The following is a 23,711-nucleotide window of genomic DNA, read 5'->3' on the forward strand; positions in this document are numbered from 1 at the left end:
ATCTGAATGACTTGAAATAATAGGAGGTATATAGTAACAAACACATCAATTGGTTAAGACATCAAGTAGGATAATAAATTATTTTTTCTTTATATAATCTGATCTCAAAAATGGAAGTGTACTTAATGGGTACGTGAGCTTAATAGGTACGTTTACACTATTCAAAAGTGCTTTTAACGTGGCTTATCCAGTCAGGTTTTATAGCAGGAACTACTCATTTCTCAAATGGGATTTAACAGCATTGCCCATACAATATGCAATTATGTCATGAAACAGCTAATGGAGATGTCTTTGAGCCATAATTTGTTTCACCAATAATGTTGCCTGTTCTTTTAAAAAAGAAAACACTGAGACTCCAGTAATCCACACCAAATATTTCTCAAACATATTTTAATTCACAACTCGATAACAGTAACTAAAGATACAACACTGACATTTACAGCTTTTGAGTGTCACAGATTCAACTGGCTGAAAATGAAAACTGATTAACAGGAAACCAAATTCTGCTTGTATTTTGCTTGTGAATTAATTTTTTTTATGAAGCCCATATGTTGGTTGAGTCAATTTAAATTTATAACAGTTTTTAAATGTTTGCCTTGTGGCGCCAATAGACTGCTGCATTGCCATCTTCTACTTTAGTTTGAATGAGACCTTATGAACCAAGGGCCTCAGGCGTTGCTGAACGCCAACTTTCTCACATATCTTTTGCTCCTTTTACACAAAAAGAAAGCATTCATCCTGTTGTGCCTTAAAATGATTGCTCTATGCACATGAATAATCCTCCAAAAATGAATCCTTGTGAGGCAGAACAATGGCCTTTAAAAAAAACCTTGAGCAAGATTTAACAGACAACCTGAATGAATTTTTCCTTTTCCAATTTGCTACCTTCAGATGTTGCCTTAATTAGCGCTGGATCAAAACCATCCTATTGAAGATTAGTTTGCAATTTACAGAATTTGGTTAAATGTGTAGAAGGCGATCAAGATGGACACAAATCAAACATAAACCAACCAACTTATGGATCTATGGAATGAACAATATTAACTGCAGGATTAATGAAGACAACATTTTCATATTCAAGTGTTTGAGGTACGTTCAATCAATGGACAAGCAAGTCCACTGCTCGACGGGATAGTGAGAACTCAGAAAATGAAACTTTTTTTTTTTTTGCAATTCTTTGTGGTCATGGCACCAACAAAACTGTAAAGAAAGGAAAAACCAGGGTTGGCACATTAAAATAAACATTTGAGGAATTTATGAGAAGTGGAGTGCAGAAAGAAACAAGTACATCAAGAAGGAAAGAGTACAAAGATTCAGTTAAATTTCACTCTTCTCAAAGTATAAGGCCATTTATTTTGCCCTGAAATTAAATTAATATGCAAAAGTGCCCCCAATTTGAACATGTTAGAGTCTAAACAAAAATACCATATGCAGTCTATGCCGGCAGACTAACATATTACAAAAAACCCCCCCAAAAACTGTTGATGTCAAAAAACCTCTGGGTGACATTGACATCAGCAGGATCCAAGGACTCTACAAATTCAGTCTGTTCCCATGATCCAGTGAAACAGCAGTCCAAGCCCAGAGTATTCCAACACGAGGAACATTCTGGGAACTGCATAGTCATAAATAAGGGTTTGTTCAGTCCAATCCTTCAGAAGTTAGATAAAAATACACAAAAGAAAGGTAGGTTGGGATGTGTCGGGAAAACAAAATACTGTGAGAGCAGAAAAAAAGCATCCCATCTTTGGATTATGATATCACTAACTACTTGATGATAATGCAAAATTTGGAGGTAACTGCAATGCTCCCATCCAGAGATAACCTAGGGTTTGCTTCCACAAAACGCAACTTTGAAAAACAAGGAAACTTAAAAGAGGGGGAAAAAAAATCCCCAGCAAGTGTCTATACAGAGTCAACAAGGGGATGGATCTGTATCACAGGCGACAAGTTAACTTGCAAGATTTTTTGTGCCTTCCTTCTCACCTCCTCGTCTGTTACCGAATCGTCTACTTTTATAACCTTCCATTCAAGACCATTGCCATTCAGTCTAGAAACATCTTGACCATTGGTGAGTGTAGACTGGGACCAGTTATAGCTTTGGAAACGGAGTCTCCTCACTGAACCATTGTCCAGACCTCTGGTCATCACATCAGGTTTACCTGATACAGTTTCGATCTTTTTATAAATGCTACCATCTTTAAGACTGAAACCATTTTGACAGACAACTGGGGCAGAGTCTCCAATAAGGGCATCGTCTACTTTGAACGGACATGACAAAACACGTTTGTTGTCCAAGGCAACTACATTTGATGTCTGACTGCCATTTTCCGTTGGAGAGTGCGGAATTCCGGAGCGATCCGGTGGCCGTCCGAGAGCAAAACTGGGGGCGCTTTTAGAATCCGAACCAAAGTGAATTTGCAACCTCGCGGTGTGGCCTCCGGTCAACCCCTTTATGTTTGTTAGCTTGAGGCACTGCTGCGCTTGAACAGAATGTTTATCTAGCATTGCGGTTGCAACATTCTGCTTAAGACTGTCCACCGAGAGATTGGTAAGCAGGATCTTGGGTTGGTTTTGGAGAATATCCTTTGCCGCTCTACTGAGCATCGCGTAATTCACATCCTTGGACTTGCTCAAACCTTTCCGCCCTCGCTTCTTGCAAGGTTTCTGCACTCTCTGAACCTTGCTGCCTATCCTGGAAGAGATTGGCTCCGTGGTGCAAGACGTGTATCCATATACATCTTTGCTCCTCAAAATCACAGGCTTGGCTCCCTCTTTCCTCAGCTCTTGAAGAAAGGACGCCATTTGTCTCTCAGTGTTCGACAGATCCTTGGACATGGGGTTAAAGACCCTCAGGGCCTCTTCAAGGGCAGTATGTCCAGCTGGGGCAAATCTGGCCCAGGAATGGACTACCCTCCCCATGCCCTGCTCTTCACAATTCATGGTGCACCTTCACAGCAGGTATGCATAAGGACTTCAGGTGTCTGTGAATATGAAAAGGATATTAAGGTGATGATTTTTTAAAAACACATGAATTACAGTTTATATTATCTAATATGAAAAGCAGTGTAAACTCTGCAACACTAGCACCAAATGGATTAGCAAAAATATTATTGTTTGATAAAAAAAAACAGGTGGTCCTATTCCAAGCACACAACATTGATTGAGCTAGTAGTCCATCTGGATTATACATAACTTGCTTGTCTGAAAAGTCTGCTGATAGTTGTGATTGTATCTTCCTAGATGTAGACCTAGATTTAAACCTTTGAGTCCTTTGCACAATCTGATTCTGCTTTAGCCTAGATTTAAACTGCTGATTTTGTCTGGCCAGAGGGGAATGACACTATTTTGACAACCTATTTCCCCGTCAAAATACTGTAAAGCTTATATAAAGCCACCCAGCTTTGTATCAAGCCGATGTAAAGCTGCTTTGACACAATTTGCATTGTTAAAAGCGCTATACAAATAATAATATTGACTTAAACTAAATTATCCCAGCCAGTCTTGACTGGTGCAGTTTGGCAAATCAATGTTTTTTATTGTTTGCTTTGGGTCAAAACCAGAGGTGGGTAGAGTAGCCAAAAACTGTACTCAAGTAAAAGTACTTGTAGAAATATTTACTCAAGTAAAAGTAATAGTCTGAATAGTTACTTGAGTAAGAGTAAAAAAGTATCGGATAAAAAAAACTACTCAAGTAGTTAGTTACTAGTTACTTTGGATCATATACTGAATATAGTCTATTTTTATTTAGATATATAGATATTTAGATACAATTTACACACACACACACACACACACACACACACACACACACACACACACACACACACACACACACATATATATATATATATTTATATATACATATACATATACACTGCCGTTCAAAATATATATTTTTTTTAATGTAATTTATTTCATTAAATCTTAATTTTTATTAGCCTTTACGCCAGTCTTCAGTGTCACATAATCCTTCAGAAATCATTCCAATATGTTGATTTATTATCAATGCTGTTCTTTTAACCTTCTATTCATAAAAAAAATCCTTAACAAAATGTCACATGTTCCAAAAAAACTGCAAATCCCTGTTGGAAAAACCAGCATATGCTGGTATAGGTATGTTTTGAAGCATGGGATGCTGGTTTGAGCTGGTTTAATGGCCCGACCAGCACATGACCAGCACGTGACCAGCATAAACCAGCATCCCAGCTTCAAAACATACCTAACTAGCATATGCTGTTTTTTCAACAACACTGATAATAAATCAATATATTAGAATGATTGCTGAAGGATCATATGACTCTGAAAACTGGATTAACAGCTGATAAAGATTCAGATTTGCATCACTGAATTAAATTATATTTTAAAGTATATTAATTGTTATTAATGAATTATTAATTATGTATTATTTATATAGGCTATGTATATAACCTCTGACACGGAGAAGAGAGAAATCTCCTCACATTCCTTTGGAACCGACAGCACTGTTCATCTAATAAAGATCTTCATACCTAGCAAACCATAGCCTTTTCAAATTTGCTTTCAACTGACTGTAGATCCAAAGCCACGTCTTCATCGCTCTTGATGTTCTTAAACTTTCTGTTATCTGAGAGAGAACCGCTTCAGACTCAGCGCGTGCGGCAGGGAACTGAACGAATCATTCAAACTGATTCACGAACCGATTCACTGGTTTGCCAACAGGTTTGTTCGAGCCTTCGAACAGAATTGACTCAAAAGAATGAATCATTCGCGAATGGGCATCGTTCATTGCCCAGAGAAAAGTAGACGGCGCGTTTGGAATAAACTGAAGGATTTTTAACTTTATTATTACGTATTGCAATAAGATAAAGTAACGAGAGGAGCGTCGCCCACAGTAACTAAGTAAAAGTACCGTTTTTTCACTAAAAATGTACTTGAGTAAGAGTAAAAGTACCCATTTTTAAATATACTCTAAAAGTATTAGTTACCCAAAAAATTTACTCAAGTAAATGTAACAAAGTAAATGTAACTCGTTACTACCCACCTCTGGTCAAAACAGTACCACGACTCAACTAATCACAACATTCTGGTTATGCAGTTTGAACTGTCAGTTTTCCAACCGTTCTTTAAAAGTGATCTTCAACAATAATACTCCACTACATAAAGTAGCCTATGCTTCGCAATGTAAAGTAGCTGGTAGGGATTTTATTCCCCACAATCAAAGTTGCATGAATAACTGTCAAGAATATTTTGTGGTTGAGATAATGGCTTCAACTGTGAAATGGTGATTTACAGGTGTTCAGGTAGTATGTAAAGTATTAGCCTCAAGACTTAATTTCTTACAATAACAGATTACTACAGGAACTCTGGCCGATTTTATTTTTGCAAACTGTTCTAATTCCCTAAGATCCCTAAGAACTATCAATGGGAAATGGATCTGAACTCACTGCTTTCCACCTCAAAACAGTTCTACAATTTCAACCAATTGCTTATAAGGTTCTTTATCCTATTGTCAAGAGCAATTTTGATAGACATAGCTTTCTGACTGTAGTTTCAACATTGCATCTACAAATGCTTAGTGATTTTTATAATTTAGTTTATTGAACAAACATACACAGGAAATGTTAGAAATAAAAACAAGAGCAAATTTGATCAAACAGAACTATTTTGTTAACATTTGAAATAATTTAACATAGGAAAGGGCATTTGCAAGGCTTGTTGAATGTTTTACTGCAAGAGATTTTTCACTATGCCTCTGATAAAATACTGAGATGCATTGATGGATCAAGAACAAAGTGAATTGAAAGTTGAATTCCACATTTAGCAATTAGGCATCAGGGGATTCATGATTTTCTTCAAGGCAGTTTCTGAATTTCAAATCGCTTTCCCATGAAAACTACAACAGGACACAATACAACTGTACTCAAGAAGCTACATTAAATAAGCACAGCACCACAATGCAGGTAAAGTAAACAATCAGTTTTAAGAAAAGTAAATGTTTAAAGGGGTCTTGACATGAGAAATACAATTTTCCCTGATCGTTTGACATTTGACTTCTGTCACCTTACTATAAATACAGTCTAAGTTTTAGATCTCAAAACTTCATTGCTCCAAAAACAGCTTTCATTGAAACCAAGCATGCAAAATGACTAGTTTTCTACTTCCAAGTTTTTAATTATGTAATAATACATCAGCACAAGTCTTCCTGCACAGATACTGATCAACACCTACTTCTATATCATTGCTCCTTTACAGTGAAGGAATTTCTTTTGCAATTCACTGTAACAAGCAGAGCTGGGTAATTACTTACAAATTGTAATCCGTTACTGATTCCAGATTACATGACAAAAATTGTAGTCAGTAACGTAATCTGTTACATTACACATTTTAGGTAATATAATCAGATTACTTTGAGATTACTTTTGATTTAACTCGTTTATCACATTGATTTAAATAACATTATCTTGTACCATAATGATGTAAAAAATGCAAAGAGTAAGAAAACTTGTTCCATTCATTGTAATTTCAAGTGCATTAAACATTATATTTAGTGATCGACCGATATTGATTTTTTTTTATAACCGATACCGATACCAATTATTTGCATGTCTATGTGCCCGATAACCGATATGCAGAACCGATATTTATTTACTGTTATAAAGTAAATAAATGACTGCGTGAAGTAAGTCCATACTTCACTTTGGTTTTTCCTCCTTTCAGTCATCTTAACAAAAAATGTTTTGAGAATTAGCAGTCTTTCACGCAGGGCTCTAGACTCATTCTTCCCACTGATCTCACATTTGCGCACGAGCACATAATTTGGTTGCAATTTGTTTTTTGTTTTTGCTACAACATTTGATTAATCAATGCATGCTGATGAACTTATATCATAGTTTATAGTTATATGGTAACGAAAGTTTTCAACATTCAACTCGTTCTTTTTCATCTGTATTATTTGTGATTTAAATTTTGTGAACAGGAATTCCTTTTTTCGTGCGCTTTTTACTTTCAAATTTGCGATCTTGGTGTCACATTTTACAAGAAAAGATCATTGTCTGTTTTGCTTATATCTATACACCTTTAACTTTTTAAGACTAAAACAAAAGATGGATTCATTGTTATTCTTAATTAAAAAGCACAACAACAACAATAAAACAGTACGTTGACAATGACAAACTCTTACATAACATTTATCAACAAAAACGAATAAGACGAGGCATGGCATAGGACACACCACATGCTGTACTATATACCTAGTATATTACAGAATGTTTAGCAAACTCTGAGGAAGCAAATAAATATTAATATATATATTTTTTTAATTAAGGAAAGCCTCCATAGCATAACCTGAGGTAAACAGCAAAGATAACAAGCTTCTCAAAACGAAAACAAAAAGAAAATAAAACTAAACTGGCTGTAGCTGACAGGAGTTTTTTCTACAAGAATACCACCACGTTCACCTTCTCTGGTTTAAGAAGCGGTCTTTTACTTTAGTTTGAAAACAAATCCATCCGTTGCGCTCCATCCGCGACGCGCACCTTCACGCTCGTGCTGACGCGGCGAGTATAAACCAGGCTCTACCCACTAAGCGCTCGTGGTGAAAGCACCTCTCTTCACATGATCAGTGAAATCTGACTCCTGCTATAATGTGCTGCGGCTGGCAGCGCGCGCTGTATGAAGCAGACGCTTTGGAGCAGCGCAGACCTGGCACTCCTACAAATGCGACCACGTCAAATTTTAACTCGCAAACAATTACCATTTTGGTCGCAGTCTAGAGCCCTGTCATGTTCAATTTCATCTTCGTATTACAACAATAAAAAACATTTTATTTATAAAAAGCTTTAGCAGCAACACTAATATTAGCAGTAAGCAAAATGAACATAGAAAGTCTAATGTTTTCAAATGGAGAAAATAAAGGAAAGGAGTCATATCAACTTCATTTTCACAAAGTGAAAGTCGTGACGTATTGTCAAGTATGGTGACCCATACTCGAAATTGGTTCTCTGCGTTTAACCCATCCAAGTGCACACACACAGCAGTGAGTAGTGAACAAATGCACACACACACACCGTGAACACACACCCGGAGCAGTGGGCAGCCATGCTGCGGCGCCCGGGGAGCAATTGGGGGTTCGGTGCCTTGCTCAAGGGCACCTCAGTCGTGGTATTGAGGGTGGAGAGAGCGCTGGACATTCACTCCCCCCACCTACAATCCCTGCCGGCCGGGGACTCGAACCCGCAACCTTTCGATTACGAGTCCGACTCTCTAATCGGGGAGATTTATCGGGGAATCCGATATTACATAACCGATATTCGATTATGGAAAAATGCTTAAATATCGGGAAAAATATTGGTAAATCGATATATCGGTCGATCTCTAATTATATTAGTTTCCCAAACTAGGGTTCATAAAGGAACTGCAGGTGGGTTGTGCGTTTAACGAAAAGCTGACAATTAATTAAATCATAAAAAAATAACATTTAAATAAATCATTTTAAAACAAACTCCCTTTTTTATTTAATTTTTTTATTTTATTTGAACTCCCTTTCAAGGAAAGTCTCTTCACTTGGCGGCCATATTTGCAACGCCTCCAGTCAGCTCATACAAGACAATCTTAATGAACAGGGGAATCCTGAAATCTCAAAAACTGCTCGCTGAACTCACATTATGTCAAATCAGCAACAAAAATCTGAAATTAATTGCCCCATGAATGTTGTTTCTTATACTCAAATAGCGTTTAAAAAGCTTATTTTTCAGGCTAGACCAGGCAATGTGCATGCTGAATCATAACCTGCTTATACTGTGCATGTGCATTAATGGTCTAGTCAGGTTTCTATGGGAAATTCGGCCCTTTCATTTAGAACAGTGCTTCTCAAAGTCCGGACTCCGGTCCGGATCCGGACCCGGAGGGAATTCAATCCGGACCCGCTTCTATTTCATATTTCAAGAACACTAATTATATTTCCTACTTTGATAAACGCACGTTGAACTTGTAAATCATTTGTTTATTTATTCTTATTTTTTTATGTCTTTTTGGAGAAGGTCCGAAATTGCAGGCGAGATATTGAAACTTTTCCTTCATGACGTTGTCGTCATGACATCCAGTGAGCGTATGACGTTTGACATAATCGGGCGGCATTTCACCGCTAATATTTTTATTTTTTTGTTTTGTTTTGCTATCACTTATATTATGGCAATTTGTCTTATAGCAGTGCCCAGTGTATACATTTATTTGTGGCGGCTTGTCACAATATCAAAACTGACCGCTACAAATAGATTTTACAAAAGGCTTATACTTCGTTGAATAAACTGAGCACTACGCGTTTCAAAAATAAAATGCTGCGCGGGTGTTTTTATATGACTGTATCTTTTAAAAGAACCGTCCGTTTTCTTCAGAAAAGCTTTGTCAATTTTCATTTGGTCTTTCCTGTAATGGCTGATAAAGTAGCGCTTATTTGATTACAGTCGTTACCGGGGAAACAGCTTTATATCACGCTCCAACAGCGCCTCCTGCTGGCAGAGAATCAACTTGCATTTGCTAGTCTGCGGGAAACACTGGTGTCTGTCAGCAAACATAAACAAAAAAGCATGCTTCAGAACTGTTTTGAGAAGGTGCTTAAGTTTTGAGCCATGTATTATTACTATGAATTAGGCTACTACTACTACTCTTACTATCTTGTGCCCTGCAATAACCATTTACGCAAACTCTCTTTAGGAAAAAAAGCGAAATTCGGCCCAAAAAATCAGCATCATGTATCGGCCATAGGCTGCCCTGATTTCTAAATATCGGCATTGGCCAGAGAAAAAAACATTATAGGTCGACTTCTACTGCTGACACTTAAATTAATTGTTTTGCCACTTTTGCACTTGTTATTAAAGTATTTTGAATGCAAAGGGAACCTTTTTTTTTTTAAATGAGTGTTTATTTGTTATATGTTATGTATGTTTATTAAAAACATGTTTTGTAATAACCAATTGTTCCGGACCTTTAACACTGATGAAAATTCAGATTTGGACCTTTGAATGTAGACTTTGAGAACCCCTGATTTAGAAGGTGGGACTATTCCTCCATATTGCGTGTTGCAGTTTCTCCCATTCATAAGTATAGGATTGAACCGTCTTTGCATTTCTATAGTCTTTGTTTTAAATAAAACACTTACTAAAAAAGATTAAATATTTGTATTTACCTGCATGCCATGTGATCATTAATCAACATCAAAGAAACCGTGAACATGCAAATGTGATAATTATTGAAATATTTATTTTAAAATCTCAGGGGTACTTAAAGCAAATATATTCTGTGAATAAGGTTTAGATGACAAAAAGTTTTGGAATGCCTGCATTACATGCATCTAAGAAATGACGTGAATGTGTGCATTTTAATTAGTTATAATTAATAATACATGGTTAAAAATTCTACAGAGTAATAATTCAAATAAAAATTAATGTGTTCATCAGTAGTTGATGCAATGTTGAAACCCTTCTTAAACCTGAAATGATTTTTGTAAATCCAGTGGTCAAATGCTGTCGCCACCTGAATAATGACTGATCTTTGTGTGAATGTCTGCAAGACTGAACTATTTATACATATATAATAAGTATATATTCGGTAGACCATTTTAGAAAGGAAAATTTAAAAGATGAAAAAGAGAAATTAGGGGGAATCAATGATTTATGAATAATTTATTGCTATTGTGTGAATAATATGTAATCATGTAATCCATAAAAAAGTAACTGTAGTCTGATTACGAGTACTTTAAAATGTAATTTACTCTAATTACAAGTACTTAATTTTTGGAATCTGATTACGTAATCCAGATTACATGTAATCAGTTACTACCCAGCTCTGGATACAAGACAGTAAAAATGCTATGATACAAAACTGTTAATTGGTTAATGATAAGTTCTCTTACTATAAACTATGAAAACTAATGAATCTAACAGGATTTTACTCTAAAATGTACAGCTTTTAGAAGTTAAACAGAGCAAGTCATTTTATAGGCCTAATTTACAGTGAAAATCCCATAATTACCTGTATGGCACATCACATTTGATGGTTTTGCGTTTAAAAAAAACAGCGTTTCTTTTTTTAAATTATATCTTATGGTATTGACTTAAGAGTTAGCTGCATTATTTTATGTATGTTACCATGATGGTGTTTAGTATTTGTGTGGTCTTTTGGATTTTTTTTAGCATTTGCTTCAGCTTTTGGATACGTAGATATGTCAGATATGTATGTACAGTATCTCACAGAAGTGAGTACACCCCTCACATTTTTGTAAATTTTTTCATGTGACAACACTAAAGAAATGACACTTTGCTACAATGTAAAGTAGTGAGTGTACAGCTTGTATAACAGTGCAAATTTGCTGTCCCCTCAAAATAACTCAACACACAGCCATTAATGTCTAAACCGCTGGCCACAAAGTGAGTACACCCCTAAGTGAAAATGTCCAAATTGGGTCCAGTGTGTCAATATTTTGTGTGGCCACCATTATTTTCCAGCACTGCCTTAACCCTCTTGGGCATGGAGTTCACCAGAGCTTCACAGGTTGCCACTGGAGTCCTCTTCCACTCCTCCATGACGGTCAAATGGCCTCATTGGCGGGACTTGGCCAATAAAACCTGCCATAGATTCCAGACCTTCAACTGTCAGTCTGAAGGTCTGGCTACGCGAGACTACTTGTAGATGGTTTTGTAGCCCATTCCAGCCTTGTGTAGGTCTACAATCGTGTCCCTCAAATTCTTGGACAGCTCTTCGGTCTTGACCATGGTGAAGAGTTTGGAATCTGATTGACTGCTTCTGTGGACAGGTGTCTTTTATACAGGTAACAAGATTGGACCACGTTTACACTAATGTGAGTGATGCCTACAAAGTCACACCCCTCCCCCACCTGGGTCAGTCTGATCACCTCTCTTTGTTCCTGCTCCCCAAGTATACCCCGGTCATCAAACGTGTGAAACCTACAACAAGGACTATTAAAATCTGGCTGGAAGGCGCTGACTCCACTCTTCAACATCAATTCCAGCACACAGACTGGAGTGAGTTTGCTGCCCAGGCCACCACAAACTCTCAGATTAACATTGACACTTACACCAACTCTGTCATGGAGCACATCAACAGATGTGTGAGCAGAGTGACTACACACAAAAAAATAAAAATCTTCCCCAATCAGAAGCCCTGGATGAACAGAGAGGTTCGCCTCCTGCTCAAAGCAAGAGATGCAGCCTTCAGGTCTGGAGACCAGGAGGCTTACAGCTCAGCCAGAGCCAACCTGAGGAAGGGTATCTGCCAGGCCAAATTCACACACAAACAGAAGATTGAAGAACACTTCAATTCTTCAGACCCCCGGCGTATGTGGCAAGGCATACAATCTATCACAGATTACAAACCACCTAACTCTGTGCCCCCCTCCAGCTCTGCCTCCCTCTCAGACGAGCTCAATCACTTTTATGCTCGTTTTGATCAAAATAATAAGGAGATCTCACTCAAAGCTGAGCATCAACCCAGTGAACTGCCTCTCACTCTCTCCACATCAGATGTTTACTCCACTCTGCGTAAGGTGAATGCACGGAAGGCAGCTGGCCCTGACGGAATGCCTGGTTGTGTGCTTAAAGCCTGTGCGGAGCAGCTAGCTGGGGTCTTCACGGACATTTTCAATCTGTCCCTGGCCCAAACAACTGTCCCCACTATCTTCAAAACCTCCACCATCGTACCAGTACCGAAACACTCCACTGCCTCGGTCCCTAACGACTTCCGTCCTGTTGCACTCACCCCCATCATTGCCAAGTGTTTTGAGAAACTGGTTGCATTCCACCTAAAATCCTGTCTCCCTGCTACACTAGACCCATTCCAATTTGCCTATCGCCACAATAGGTCAACAGAGGACGCCATCTCAACAGCACTTCACTCTGCCCTCACCCACCTGGACAGTCAAAACACACATGTGAGAATGCTGTTCATAGACTTCAGTTCTGCATTTAATACAGTAATCCCCTCCAAGCTGATCTCCAAGCTCAGCCAGCTTGGAATCAGCACACCCATCTGCAATTGGATTCTAGATTTTCTGACTAACAGACCTCAGTCCGTCAAGTTAGATAACCTCTCCTCCTCCATCATCACCCTGAACACCGGCGTGCCACAGGGCTGCGTACTGAGCCCTCTCCTGTACTCCCTCTTCACCCATGACTGTGTTCCTGTTTATGGCTCCAACACCATAATCAAATTTGCAGATGACACCACGGTGGTAGGTCTGATCAAGGATGACGATGAGTCAGCCTACAGGGATGAGGTGCAGCACCTGGCTGTGTGGTGTGCCACCAATAATATACAACTAAACACCCAGAAGACAAAGGAGATCATTGTGGACTTCAGGCGGACTAGGAGTCATGCACACACACCCATCTACATCAACGGAGCTGAAGTGGAGCGTGTGTCGAGTTTCAAGTTCCTTGGCATCCACATCTTTGATGACCTCACCTGGTCCCATAACACCTCCACTCTGGTCAAAAAGGCACAGCAGCGCCTTTACTTCTTAAGGAGCCTTAAGAAAGTTCACCTGAATCCCAGGATCCTTGTGGAATTCTACCGCTGTACCATTGAGAGCATACTCACGAACTGCATCTCAGTATGGTACAGCAATTGCTCCGCATCTGACCGCAAAGCACTCCAGCGGGTGGTGAAAACTGCTCAACGGATCACCGGCACCCAGTTAACTTCCATTGAGAACATTTATTATAAGCGCTGTCTGGGCAGGTCAAGAAACATCATCAAGGATGCCTCTCACCCTAACCATGGACTTTTCAACCTCCTTCCATCCGGCAGGCATTACAGGTGCCTACGCTCTCGCACTAGTAGGCTCAGGAAGAGCTTCTTCCCCGAGGCTGTGACACTTCTGAACGCCACACCACCAATCTAACCTGCACCTGCTTATTACTGCACTGGTCACAGTACTTTACACACATGCATTTGCACTACTCATATTTTGCACAGACTGCACATTGTTAGTTATAAAGCACAGTAAACTATTCTATAAAATATTGCACTACTGCTATTTTGCATAGAATACATTGTTCTATCAATACTTTGCACACTCATCCAGCTGTATTTATTTATTACCACTGTTCTCACGTTTCTGCTGTTCATAATGTGTATATAATCTGTAATCTATATAATCTACATTGCTCTGTTCATAATGTACATACAATCCCTACATTGCATTCCTATTTATATTCTGTATATACTCCGCTCAATACTGTATATAACAATTCCACTGTATATTCTGTAAATCATCTTCACTTACTCTGCACTTATATGTATATAAAACACTATATTCTTGCACTTCTGGCTAGATGCTAACTGCATTTCATTAGCTCTGTACTTGTACTCTGCATAAATGACAATAAAGTTGAATCTAATCTAATCTAAAAGATGAGACAAGATAATCTCAGCTCTTTACCTGTATAAAAGACACCTGGGAGCCAGAAATCTTGCTGATTGATAGGGGATCAAATACTTATTAATTAAAATGCAAATCAATTTATAATTTTTTTGAAATGCGGTTTTCTGGATTTTTTTGTTGTTATTCTGTCTCTCACCGTTCAAATAAACCTACCAAAATTATAGACGGATCATTTCTTTGTCAGATGGATAAACGTACAAAATCAGCAGGGGATCAAATAATTATTTCCCCCACTGTAAATACGGTACAGTTGCAACCATTTTTTTTTTATTGTGAAGTTCTGGCAACCACAGCTGCCACAGCTCTGAGCTCCACTTCACAAGTCTCAATCGACGAGCTATGCATTACCAGGGTAACGCTGAAGCTGATGTTTCACCCATGGAGATCAATAACATTGATTCAATGCTAGGGCTGGGTATTGAGTTCAATACTTTTTAGGCACCGACCGAATTGCCTCGCTACTATCAAATATCAAAAAATGTCTCGTCGTTTAGTACCAAATTTCAATACGTAAGGGGTTAATCTCATCAATGTCAGTGAGCCAGTAAGCATGCAGCATGTTTGATGTGTTTAAATCAAGTACTGGTAATTGGCTCTGGTGAGGTATCACAGAAAAACACTAGTTTATGTCAGTTATACCCAGAGACGTGGCTCACACGTGAGGCTGTAGAGTGTAAGCATCCCAACCCCAGTAGATATAAGGCTACGTTTACACTAGTGTGTTTTCATTTTAAAATGGTGCTTCACCATTCACCAATGTCAGTATGGACTAATGATCTTAGTCCATACTGACATTCCTGAAAATATCTCCATCCACACTACAAGATCGAAAACGCATGTTACGTGTCCAATGTAGCATCATGTTATACAAGACAATTTATAAGATTTATACTGCGCTTTTACTCAAAACTCACTTTAAACCATCATCAAGTGTTTGTAATCATTTCCGATTGCATTCTAATGTGTGTTTTGGCCATATAATGTTGCTGAAATGTTATTTGTAGCCTTTTATATCAAGATAATAGCTACACTTGCTTAGCATTTCTTAGGTAAACACCGTGTATTGTAATGAAAATAATGAAGATCACATGCAAATCATATACTATCGTAATCATGTGTTTATTAGCTTACCGTTTCAACCGCAGAATTTTTTTTTTCTGGGTTTTTATCGACAGAACTGAATGTGGAAGTGTAACTGACATCCATCATCAGAGACAGGGCGGGTTATGAACACGTAATATGATTGACAAATGAGCAGGGAATGATATTCCTCTGAGTCAGAACAGTGATCGTGGAAGAGAAAACGGAGGCAGACAGCACTGGAAGTTAGGGTTGAGTATCGAGTTCGATACTTTTTAGGCACCAATCGAATTGCCTCGATACCACAGAGTATCGAAAAACGTCTTGTCGTTTCAGTACCAAATTTCGATACCTAAGGGGCTAATCTCATCAACGTAAGTGAGGCAATAAGCCTGCAGCACTAGGTGTGTTTGACTAGAAGCGACGTGACGCTGATTGATCAGTGTTTGACATCCGCGAGCGATTCGAAAGCGTACGGAGCAGTCTGCGCGGTTACTACACACTTGACTGAAGAGCGTGTGATGCTCGCGTTGATTTCAGCGTCTGCCGTCTCACTAAATGAGGACATAAACACATGAACAACATCTCCAGAACTGCTCTGAGCACTCCATGAGCATTTTACCATTTGATTTGAGTAAAACTAGCATCATATCATACACAGAACTGTAAAGGTATTCATGGCAACCCGTAAAAATAAAAGTTCGGGGTAACACTTTATAATAACGTTAAGTTGTAAGTAATTTTTAAGTAATTAGTTTATGATGAACTAATCATTTACAAAACATGACTATGCGTTCATAGATGATTAACAAGTGATGGTAATATTTTTATCTATGTTTTGTAGATTAAGTTATAAATCGTTTACAAGTTATTAGATGATGATGAACTAATCATTTACAAAACATGACTAACCCTAACCCATACTTGGCCTCACGTCACTTTCAATTCACTTTGTTATCTTTAGGTCACATCCCAAAACCATTCAAGCTGCCGGTTATTAAGCCGCTTATTAAGAAATCACAACTAGATCCTAGTGAAATTCATCATAGAGATCTCTATGATGAATTTCAGTCAGGTTTCAGGCCCCACCACAGCACAGAAACTGCACTTGTTAAAATTACTAATGACTTGCTTCTTGCGTCAGACCATGGCTGCATCTCATTGCTTGTTTTAATTGATCTTACTGCTGCGTTCGACACTGTAGATCATGACATACTCATAGATCGATTACAAAACTATACAGGTATTCAAGGGCAGGCTTTAAGATGGTTTAGATCCCACCTGTCCGATCACTAGCACTTTGTTTATTTAAACAGGGAGTCATCTCAATTATCACCAGTAAAATATAGAGTGCCACAAGGATCTGTCCTAGGTCCTCTGCTATTTTCAATACATGTTGCCCCTTGGTAATATTATTAGAAGATATGGGATTAGTTTTCATTGGTATGCTGATGACACTCCACTATATATCTCAACAAGACAAGATGAGACTTCTAAATTATCTAAGCTAACAGAGTGTGTTAAAAATGTAAAAGATTGGATGACCAATAATTTTCTCCTATTAAATTTGGATAAGACCAAGATATTACTTATTAGACAAAAAAAAAAAAAAAAAATGGACAGAATTTCTCTTTGATTACAATTTGCAACTAGATGGATGTACTGTTACTTCCTCTACAGTCAAAAATCTGGGTGTTATATTAGACATCAACTTGTCTTTTGAAAATCATATTTCCCATTTAAAAAAAAACAGCATTCTTCCATCTTAGAAACATTGCCAAGCTTCAAACATGCTACCTGTTTCTGATGCAGAAAAGCTAGTTCATATTTATGACCTCTAGACTGGACTATTGTAATGCACTGCATCTTCAATAAACAAGCTACAGATAGTCCAAAATGCAGCAGCTAGAGTCCTTACCAGGTCAAGAAAATATGATCATATTACCCCAATTTTATGGTCTCTGCACTGACTATTAAGTTCCGTATCAGTTACAAAATAAAGGCCCTTAATGGTTTAGCTCCTGTGTACCTAACTAGTCTTCTATCTCGCTACAATCCATCACGCTCCCTAAGGTAGGGCCGGGTATCGAGTTTGGTATTTTTTAGGCATCGACCAAATTGCCTCGTTACCACAGAGTATTGAAAAGCGTCTCGTCTTTCGATATCAAATTTTGATACCTAAGGGGTTAATCTCATCAACGTCAGTGAGGCAATTAGCCTGCAGCACTGGGTGTATTCGACTAGAAGCGGCGCGGCACTGATTGATCAGTGTTCGGCATCCGCGAGAACGATTTCGAAAGCGTACGGAGCAGTCTGCTCTCTATATCGCGCGGTTTTGTTTACTACACACAGACTGAAGTGAGCGTGATGCTCGTGGTGATTTCAGCATCTGCCGTCTAAATGAGGACATAAACACATGAACAACATCTCCAGAACTGCTCTAAGAGTCACTCCATGAGCACTTTACCATTTGATTCGAGTAAAACTAGCATCATATCATATACACACAGAACTGTAAAGGTATTCACGGCAACTCGTCAAAATATAAGTTCGGTTTAACTTGGAAGACACTGCAGCAGAAATATATAAATATTGTTCAGCATAGTGTACATACTGCTACTACTAGGCTACTATTAAAATTATTATTATTTATTTTTTTAATGATCACACAACATTTCTTCCATTTTAATTTTTAATAGTAACATTGCTAAAATAAATAAAGTTTGATTTTCATTAATTTAAAAAATGAAATTCATGTTTTATGCCTTCATTTGAAAACCAGATACAGAACACAATTTCTGAGGAAAAACAAAACATTTTAAGAATAAATTTGAATAAACCAAGTAGTTTTTATGCATTCAAATAATTAACTGATTTCATAAAATTGGTATCAAAAAAAGTATCCCAGCCCTACCCTAAGGTCGCAAAACTCTGGACTTTTGGTAAAACCTAGGATAGCAAAGTCCACTAAAGGAGGTAGAGATTTTTCGCATTTGGCTCCCAAACTCTGGAATAGCCTTCCTGATAATGTATGGGGTTCAGACACACGATCTTTTTAGCCATACATTCATATAATGCATCTCATAATCTTGTACTGCAGTTATATCTGATCAATTGCACATTATTATTCTTTAGCTTGGGTTGAACAAATAATTTTTACTTGGTTGGAACAGCAGTTACGCTAATTATGTCTCTGGTTGTTTCTCCGTTTCTGCCACATATGCAACTAGAAATTACATAAGCTTCAGCTACTACTACACAAGCTACTACTAAAAATATTGTAGAAACTTAATTTCCTATAAAGCTGCTCTGCAACGATTTGTATCATGAAAAGTGCTATACAAATAAACTTGAATTGAATTAAAAGCCAACGCCACACACTGAATACGCCATACACTTTCCTCATAAGAAAAGTCCCAAATTTCCTCACAAGTCCCAAATTTCCTCATAAGAAAAGTCCCAAATTTTCTCATAAGTCCCAAATTTCCTCATAAGAAAAGTCCCAAATTTTCTCATAAGAAAAGTCTTACAAAAAAAAAAAAAAAAAAAAAAAAAAGTTTTTAATATATTTAATTTTTTAATTTTTTTTTTTGTCTTTGCATTTTCCTTGACAGAACAGTAGAGATATGACAGGAAGTGAGTGGGACAGAGAGGGATGGGGGCTGGGAACAGGAACGGTCCATGAGGCGGGATTCGATCTCGGGACACCCGAAGCGCTGCCCACAAGACTATCAGCGACGACTCCGATAAATAAAATAATGCATAATGTAAACAAGTCATTGGAAATCATTACTTACATGTAAAGAATCAAAATACATGCATCAGGAATCAATAAAATGGATTTTTTTTTTTTTATCTCTGCACAGACAATAATGAAATGACTTCAATTACTAAACCATATTGTTGATGAAAATAAGAGAAAAATAAAGGTGTAGTTATTATTAATAAATGCATCAATAATTTTGATAAGGTAACAGATTAATACCACTGTTTTAAATAACAGCAATGCTGTTTGAACTGCATGTGCTGTAGCTGAAGAGCTGAATGAAGCGCTTTGTTAGCGGGTTAATTAGGCTATATGAGAATCAGATATTTACAAACATAATATTACAACATATTTATTTATTAAAATGACAGGATTTTTGCTAAATAAATAGTCTAGGTCATGTATTAAGTTCATACATATTTTAATATGAACAACTATTATTAACAATATCTATAAAATTATAATTTTTCTTACTGATGTCACACTGAAGCTGTGATTTTCATAGTAGTGCACCCTTTAAGCTCACCTTAAAATAATATGAAATCTTTAAAAATTACAGCACTGTAAAACCACAGACCAGCAATAAACTGTCAATTTATAATATTATGGATGTAAAAGTACAAGCCAGTAAAGCAATATGTTAGCGTAGCACACAATCTTATACTGTAGCATCTGCGCTATGTTGCTAAAACTATCTTTTGGATCTAATGTAATTATTTCCCACATCCATGTTCCAGGTTATAATATGCAAAAGTCTGAACATTAATCTCTTAATTTTACACTAAGAGGTGAAATTTACCCAAAATAAAGGCTTAAACATATACAAAAAAAAACTAAAAAAACGCACATTTAAGGGGCTCCTCTTTTGGTGAAAGTTTTTAGACAGCTTTCAAAATGGCCGCCAGACAGTGTGAACACATGGACAAACATATCTCAGTGTGCAATGATCTGATTGACTCGAAATTACATGAGGTATATACAAACCCGATTCCAAAAAAGTTGGGACACTGTACAAATTGTGAATAAAAACAGAATGCAATGATGTGGAAGTTTCAAATTTCAATATTTTATTCAGAATACAACAGATGACATATCAAATGTTTAAACTGAGAAAATTTATAATTTTAAGGGAAAAATAAGTTTATTTTAAATTTCATGGCATCAACACATCTCAAAAAAGTTGGGACAAGGCCATGTTTACCACTGTGTGGCATCCCCTCTTCTTTTTATAACAGTCTGCAAACGTCTGGGGACTGAGGAGACAAGTTGCTCAAGTTTAGGAATAGGAATGTTGTCCCATTCTTGTCTAATACAGGCTTCTAGTTTGTCAACTGTCTTAGGTCTTCTTTGTCGCATCTTCCTCTTTATGATGCGCCAAATGTTTTCTATGGGTGAAAGATCTGGACTGCAGGCTGGCCATTTCAGTACCCGGATCCTCCTTCTACGCAGCCATGATGTTGTAATTGATGCAGTATGTGGTCTGGCATTGTCATGTTGGAAAATGCAAGGTCTTCCCTGAAAGAGACGACGTCTGGATGGGAGCATATGTTGTTCTAGAACTTGGATATACCTTTCAGCATTGATGGTGCCTTTCCAGATGTGTAAGCTGCCCATGCCACACGCACTCATGCAACCCCATACCATCAAATTCAAATTCAAATTTTATTTGTCACATACATATACATACGTAGTACGACATGTAGTGAAATGTATTGTACGACTGTCCAACAAATTGTCCAACATAATTAGAAAAACCTCAAGTTTACAAAAATACAAATAGAAAAAGTACAGTAACCATATATACAGAATAAACTAGCAATAAAATAAAATAACAAATAGATATGAGAATAAAAAATAGAATATGATTCTATATAGATTCTATAAAAAGTAAAGTGTATGTCAGTGATAAAGTGTCCGTGTGCTGTGCTGTGCAGTGCAGTAAAGTGTATAAGTGAGTAAAAGGATACTAAAGACAAAGACAAATGGTATGTAAGTCCCACTCATTTATCCTTCCGTACCTTCTACAAATTAGTGCAGATTGTACTTGAAAAATGTGCAAAGTGGAAGTGTGGGGTGATGTGATTAGAGTGGAGAGTGGTTTAGACTCCGAATGGCCTGCGGGAAGAAGCTCCTCCTCATTCTCTCTGTGTTCGCCTTCATGGAGCGGAAGCGTCTCCCTGAACGCAGCAGAGAAAAGAGTCCATTGTTGGGATGGCTGAGGTCCTTCACTATCTTCCTGGCCCTGGTCAGGCACCGCTTGCTGTAGATGTCCTGCAGGTTAGGGAGCTCGGTGTGAATGGTACGTTCCGCTGAACGCACCACCCTCTGGAGGGCTCGTCTGTCCTGCATAGTGCAGTTCCCGAACCAGGAAGTGATGCTGCCCGTCAGGACGCTCTCGATGGTGCAGGTGTAAAAAGTCTTAAGCACCCGAGAGGGGAGTCTAAAGTCCTTTAAGCGTCTCAGATGGTACAGACGCTGCCTGGCCTTCTTCACCAGGGTGCTGGTATGACAGGACCAAGTCAAGTCCTGCGTGATGTGAACACCCAGGTATCTGAAGCTGTCCACTCTCTCCACTGGAGTCCCGCTGATCGTGATCGGCTGGTACGACCGCTCCTGCTTCGTACTGAAGTCCACTATCAGCTCCTTAGTTTTGCTGATGTTCAGGTGTAGACTATTCACCTGGCACCAACTCTCCAGGTTCTTAATCTCCTGTATGTAGGCCGTCTCGTCGTTGTCTGAGATCAGGCCCAACACAACAGTGTCATCAGCAAACTTAATGATGGTGGTGGAGTTGGAAGTGGCCACACAGTCATAAGTGTACAGTGAGTACAGCAGGGGGCTCAGAACACAACCTTGAGGGGCTCCAGTGCTTAGGGTGATGGAGGATGAGGTGTGTTTACCCATCCGTACGGCTTGCTGTCTGTCCTTCAGGAAGCTGGAGATCCATTGGCACAAGGATGTGCTGAGACCAAGGACCTCCAACTTGGAGGTGAGTGTGGAGGGAATTATGGTGTTAAACGCTGAACTGTAGTCCACAAACAGCATTTTTACATAATTCCCTTTTCTGCAGTCCAGGTGACTTGTTGTGGTGTGGAGGAGGTGTGAGATGGCATCCTCCGTGGAGCGGTTATGTCTGTATGCAAACTGTAGTGGATCCAGTGTGTCTGGTAGTGATGCAATGATGAAGTCTCTGACCAGTCTCTCAAAGCACTTCATCACCACTGATGTGAGGGCTACAGGGCGATAGTCGTTTAGGCAGGTGGGCTGCGGTTTCTTGGGGACAGGAACAATGGTGGACTGCTTAAAGCATGAGGGGACTATGGACTGTTCCAGGGAGAGGTTGAAGATCTCGGTGAACACCGGTGCTAGCTGGTCAGCGCAGGCCTTCAGAACCCGACCTGTGATGCCATCTGGTCCTGCTGCCTTCCTGATGTTCACTCTCTTGAATGCCCTCCTCACGTCATGCTCCGTGATGGTGAATACGTTGTCCTCACCGGCTTCCTCAGCGTGCAGCGTGCAGAGATGCAGAGAGCGTGAGAGCGTGAGAGATGCAGAGAGCGTGCTTCCTCAGCGTGCAGAGATGCAGGCTTCTGAACGGAGCGCTGATAACAACTTAACAACTTGGGTTGTCCTTGTCCTCTTTAGTCCGGATGACATGGCGTCCCAATTTTCCAAAAAGAACTTCAAATTTTGATTCGTCTGACCACAGAACAGTTTTCCACTTTGCCACAGTCCATTTTAAATAAGCCTTGGCCCAGAGAAAACGCCTGCGCTTCTGGATCATGTTTAGATATGGCTTCTTTTTTGACCTATAGAGTTTTAGCCGGCAACGGCGAATGGCACGGTGGATTGTGTTCACCGACAATGTTTTCTGGAAGTATTCCTGAGCCCATGTAGTGATTTCCATTACAGTAGCATTCCTGTATGTGATGCAGTGCCGTCTAAGGGCCCGAAGATCACGGGCATCCAGTATGGTTTCTTTGGATGATATTATGCACTGTAGATGATGATAACTTCAAACTCTTTGCAATTTTTCTCTGAGAAACTCCTTTCTGATATTGCTCCACTATTTTTCGCCGCAGCATTGGGGGAATTGGTGATCCTCTTGCCATCTTGACTTCTGAGAGGCACTGCCACTCTGAGAGGCTCTTTTTATACCCAATCATGTTGCCAATTGACCTAATAAGTTGCAAATTGGTCCTCCAGCTGTTCCTTATATGTACATTTAACTTTTCTGGCCTCTTATTGCTACCTGTCCCAACTTTTTTGGAATGTGTAGCTCTCATGAAATCCAAAATGAGCCAATATTTGGCATGACATTTCAAAATGTCTCACTTTCAACATTTGATATGTTATCTATATTCTATTGTGAATAAAATATAAGTTTATGAGATTTGTAAATTATTGCATTCCTTTTTTATTCAT

At 38.6% G+C, this 23,711-nt stretch overlaps 1 protein-coding gene across 1 annotated transcript in view; it reads right to left on the bottom strand.

Moving 5' to 3' along the window:
* Positions 1-378: 378 nt before the first annotated feature.
* The window catches only part of LOC306875373 (uncharacterized protein), a 28,007-nt gene continuing 4,674 nt past the window's right edge, over positions 379-23,711 (bottom strand). Inside the window, exon 2 of the mRNA XM_079425883.1 lies at positions 379-2,984. Within this exon, the coding sequence (XP_079282009.1) occupies positions 1,906-2,943 (1,038 nt within the window). The 5' untranslated portion in view covers positions 2,944-2,984 and the 3' untranslated portion in view covers positions 379-1,905. The remainder of the gene's footprint in view (positions 2,985-23,711) is intronic.

Source organism: Barbus barbus, assembly GCF_936440315.1.
Source record: "Barbus barbus genome assembly, chromosome: 9".
Taxonomy (NCBI): domain Eukaryota; kingdom Metazoa; phylum Chordata; class Actinopteri; order Cypriniformes; family Cyprinidae; genus Barbus; species Barbus barbus.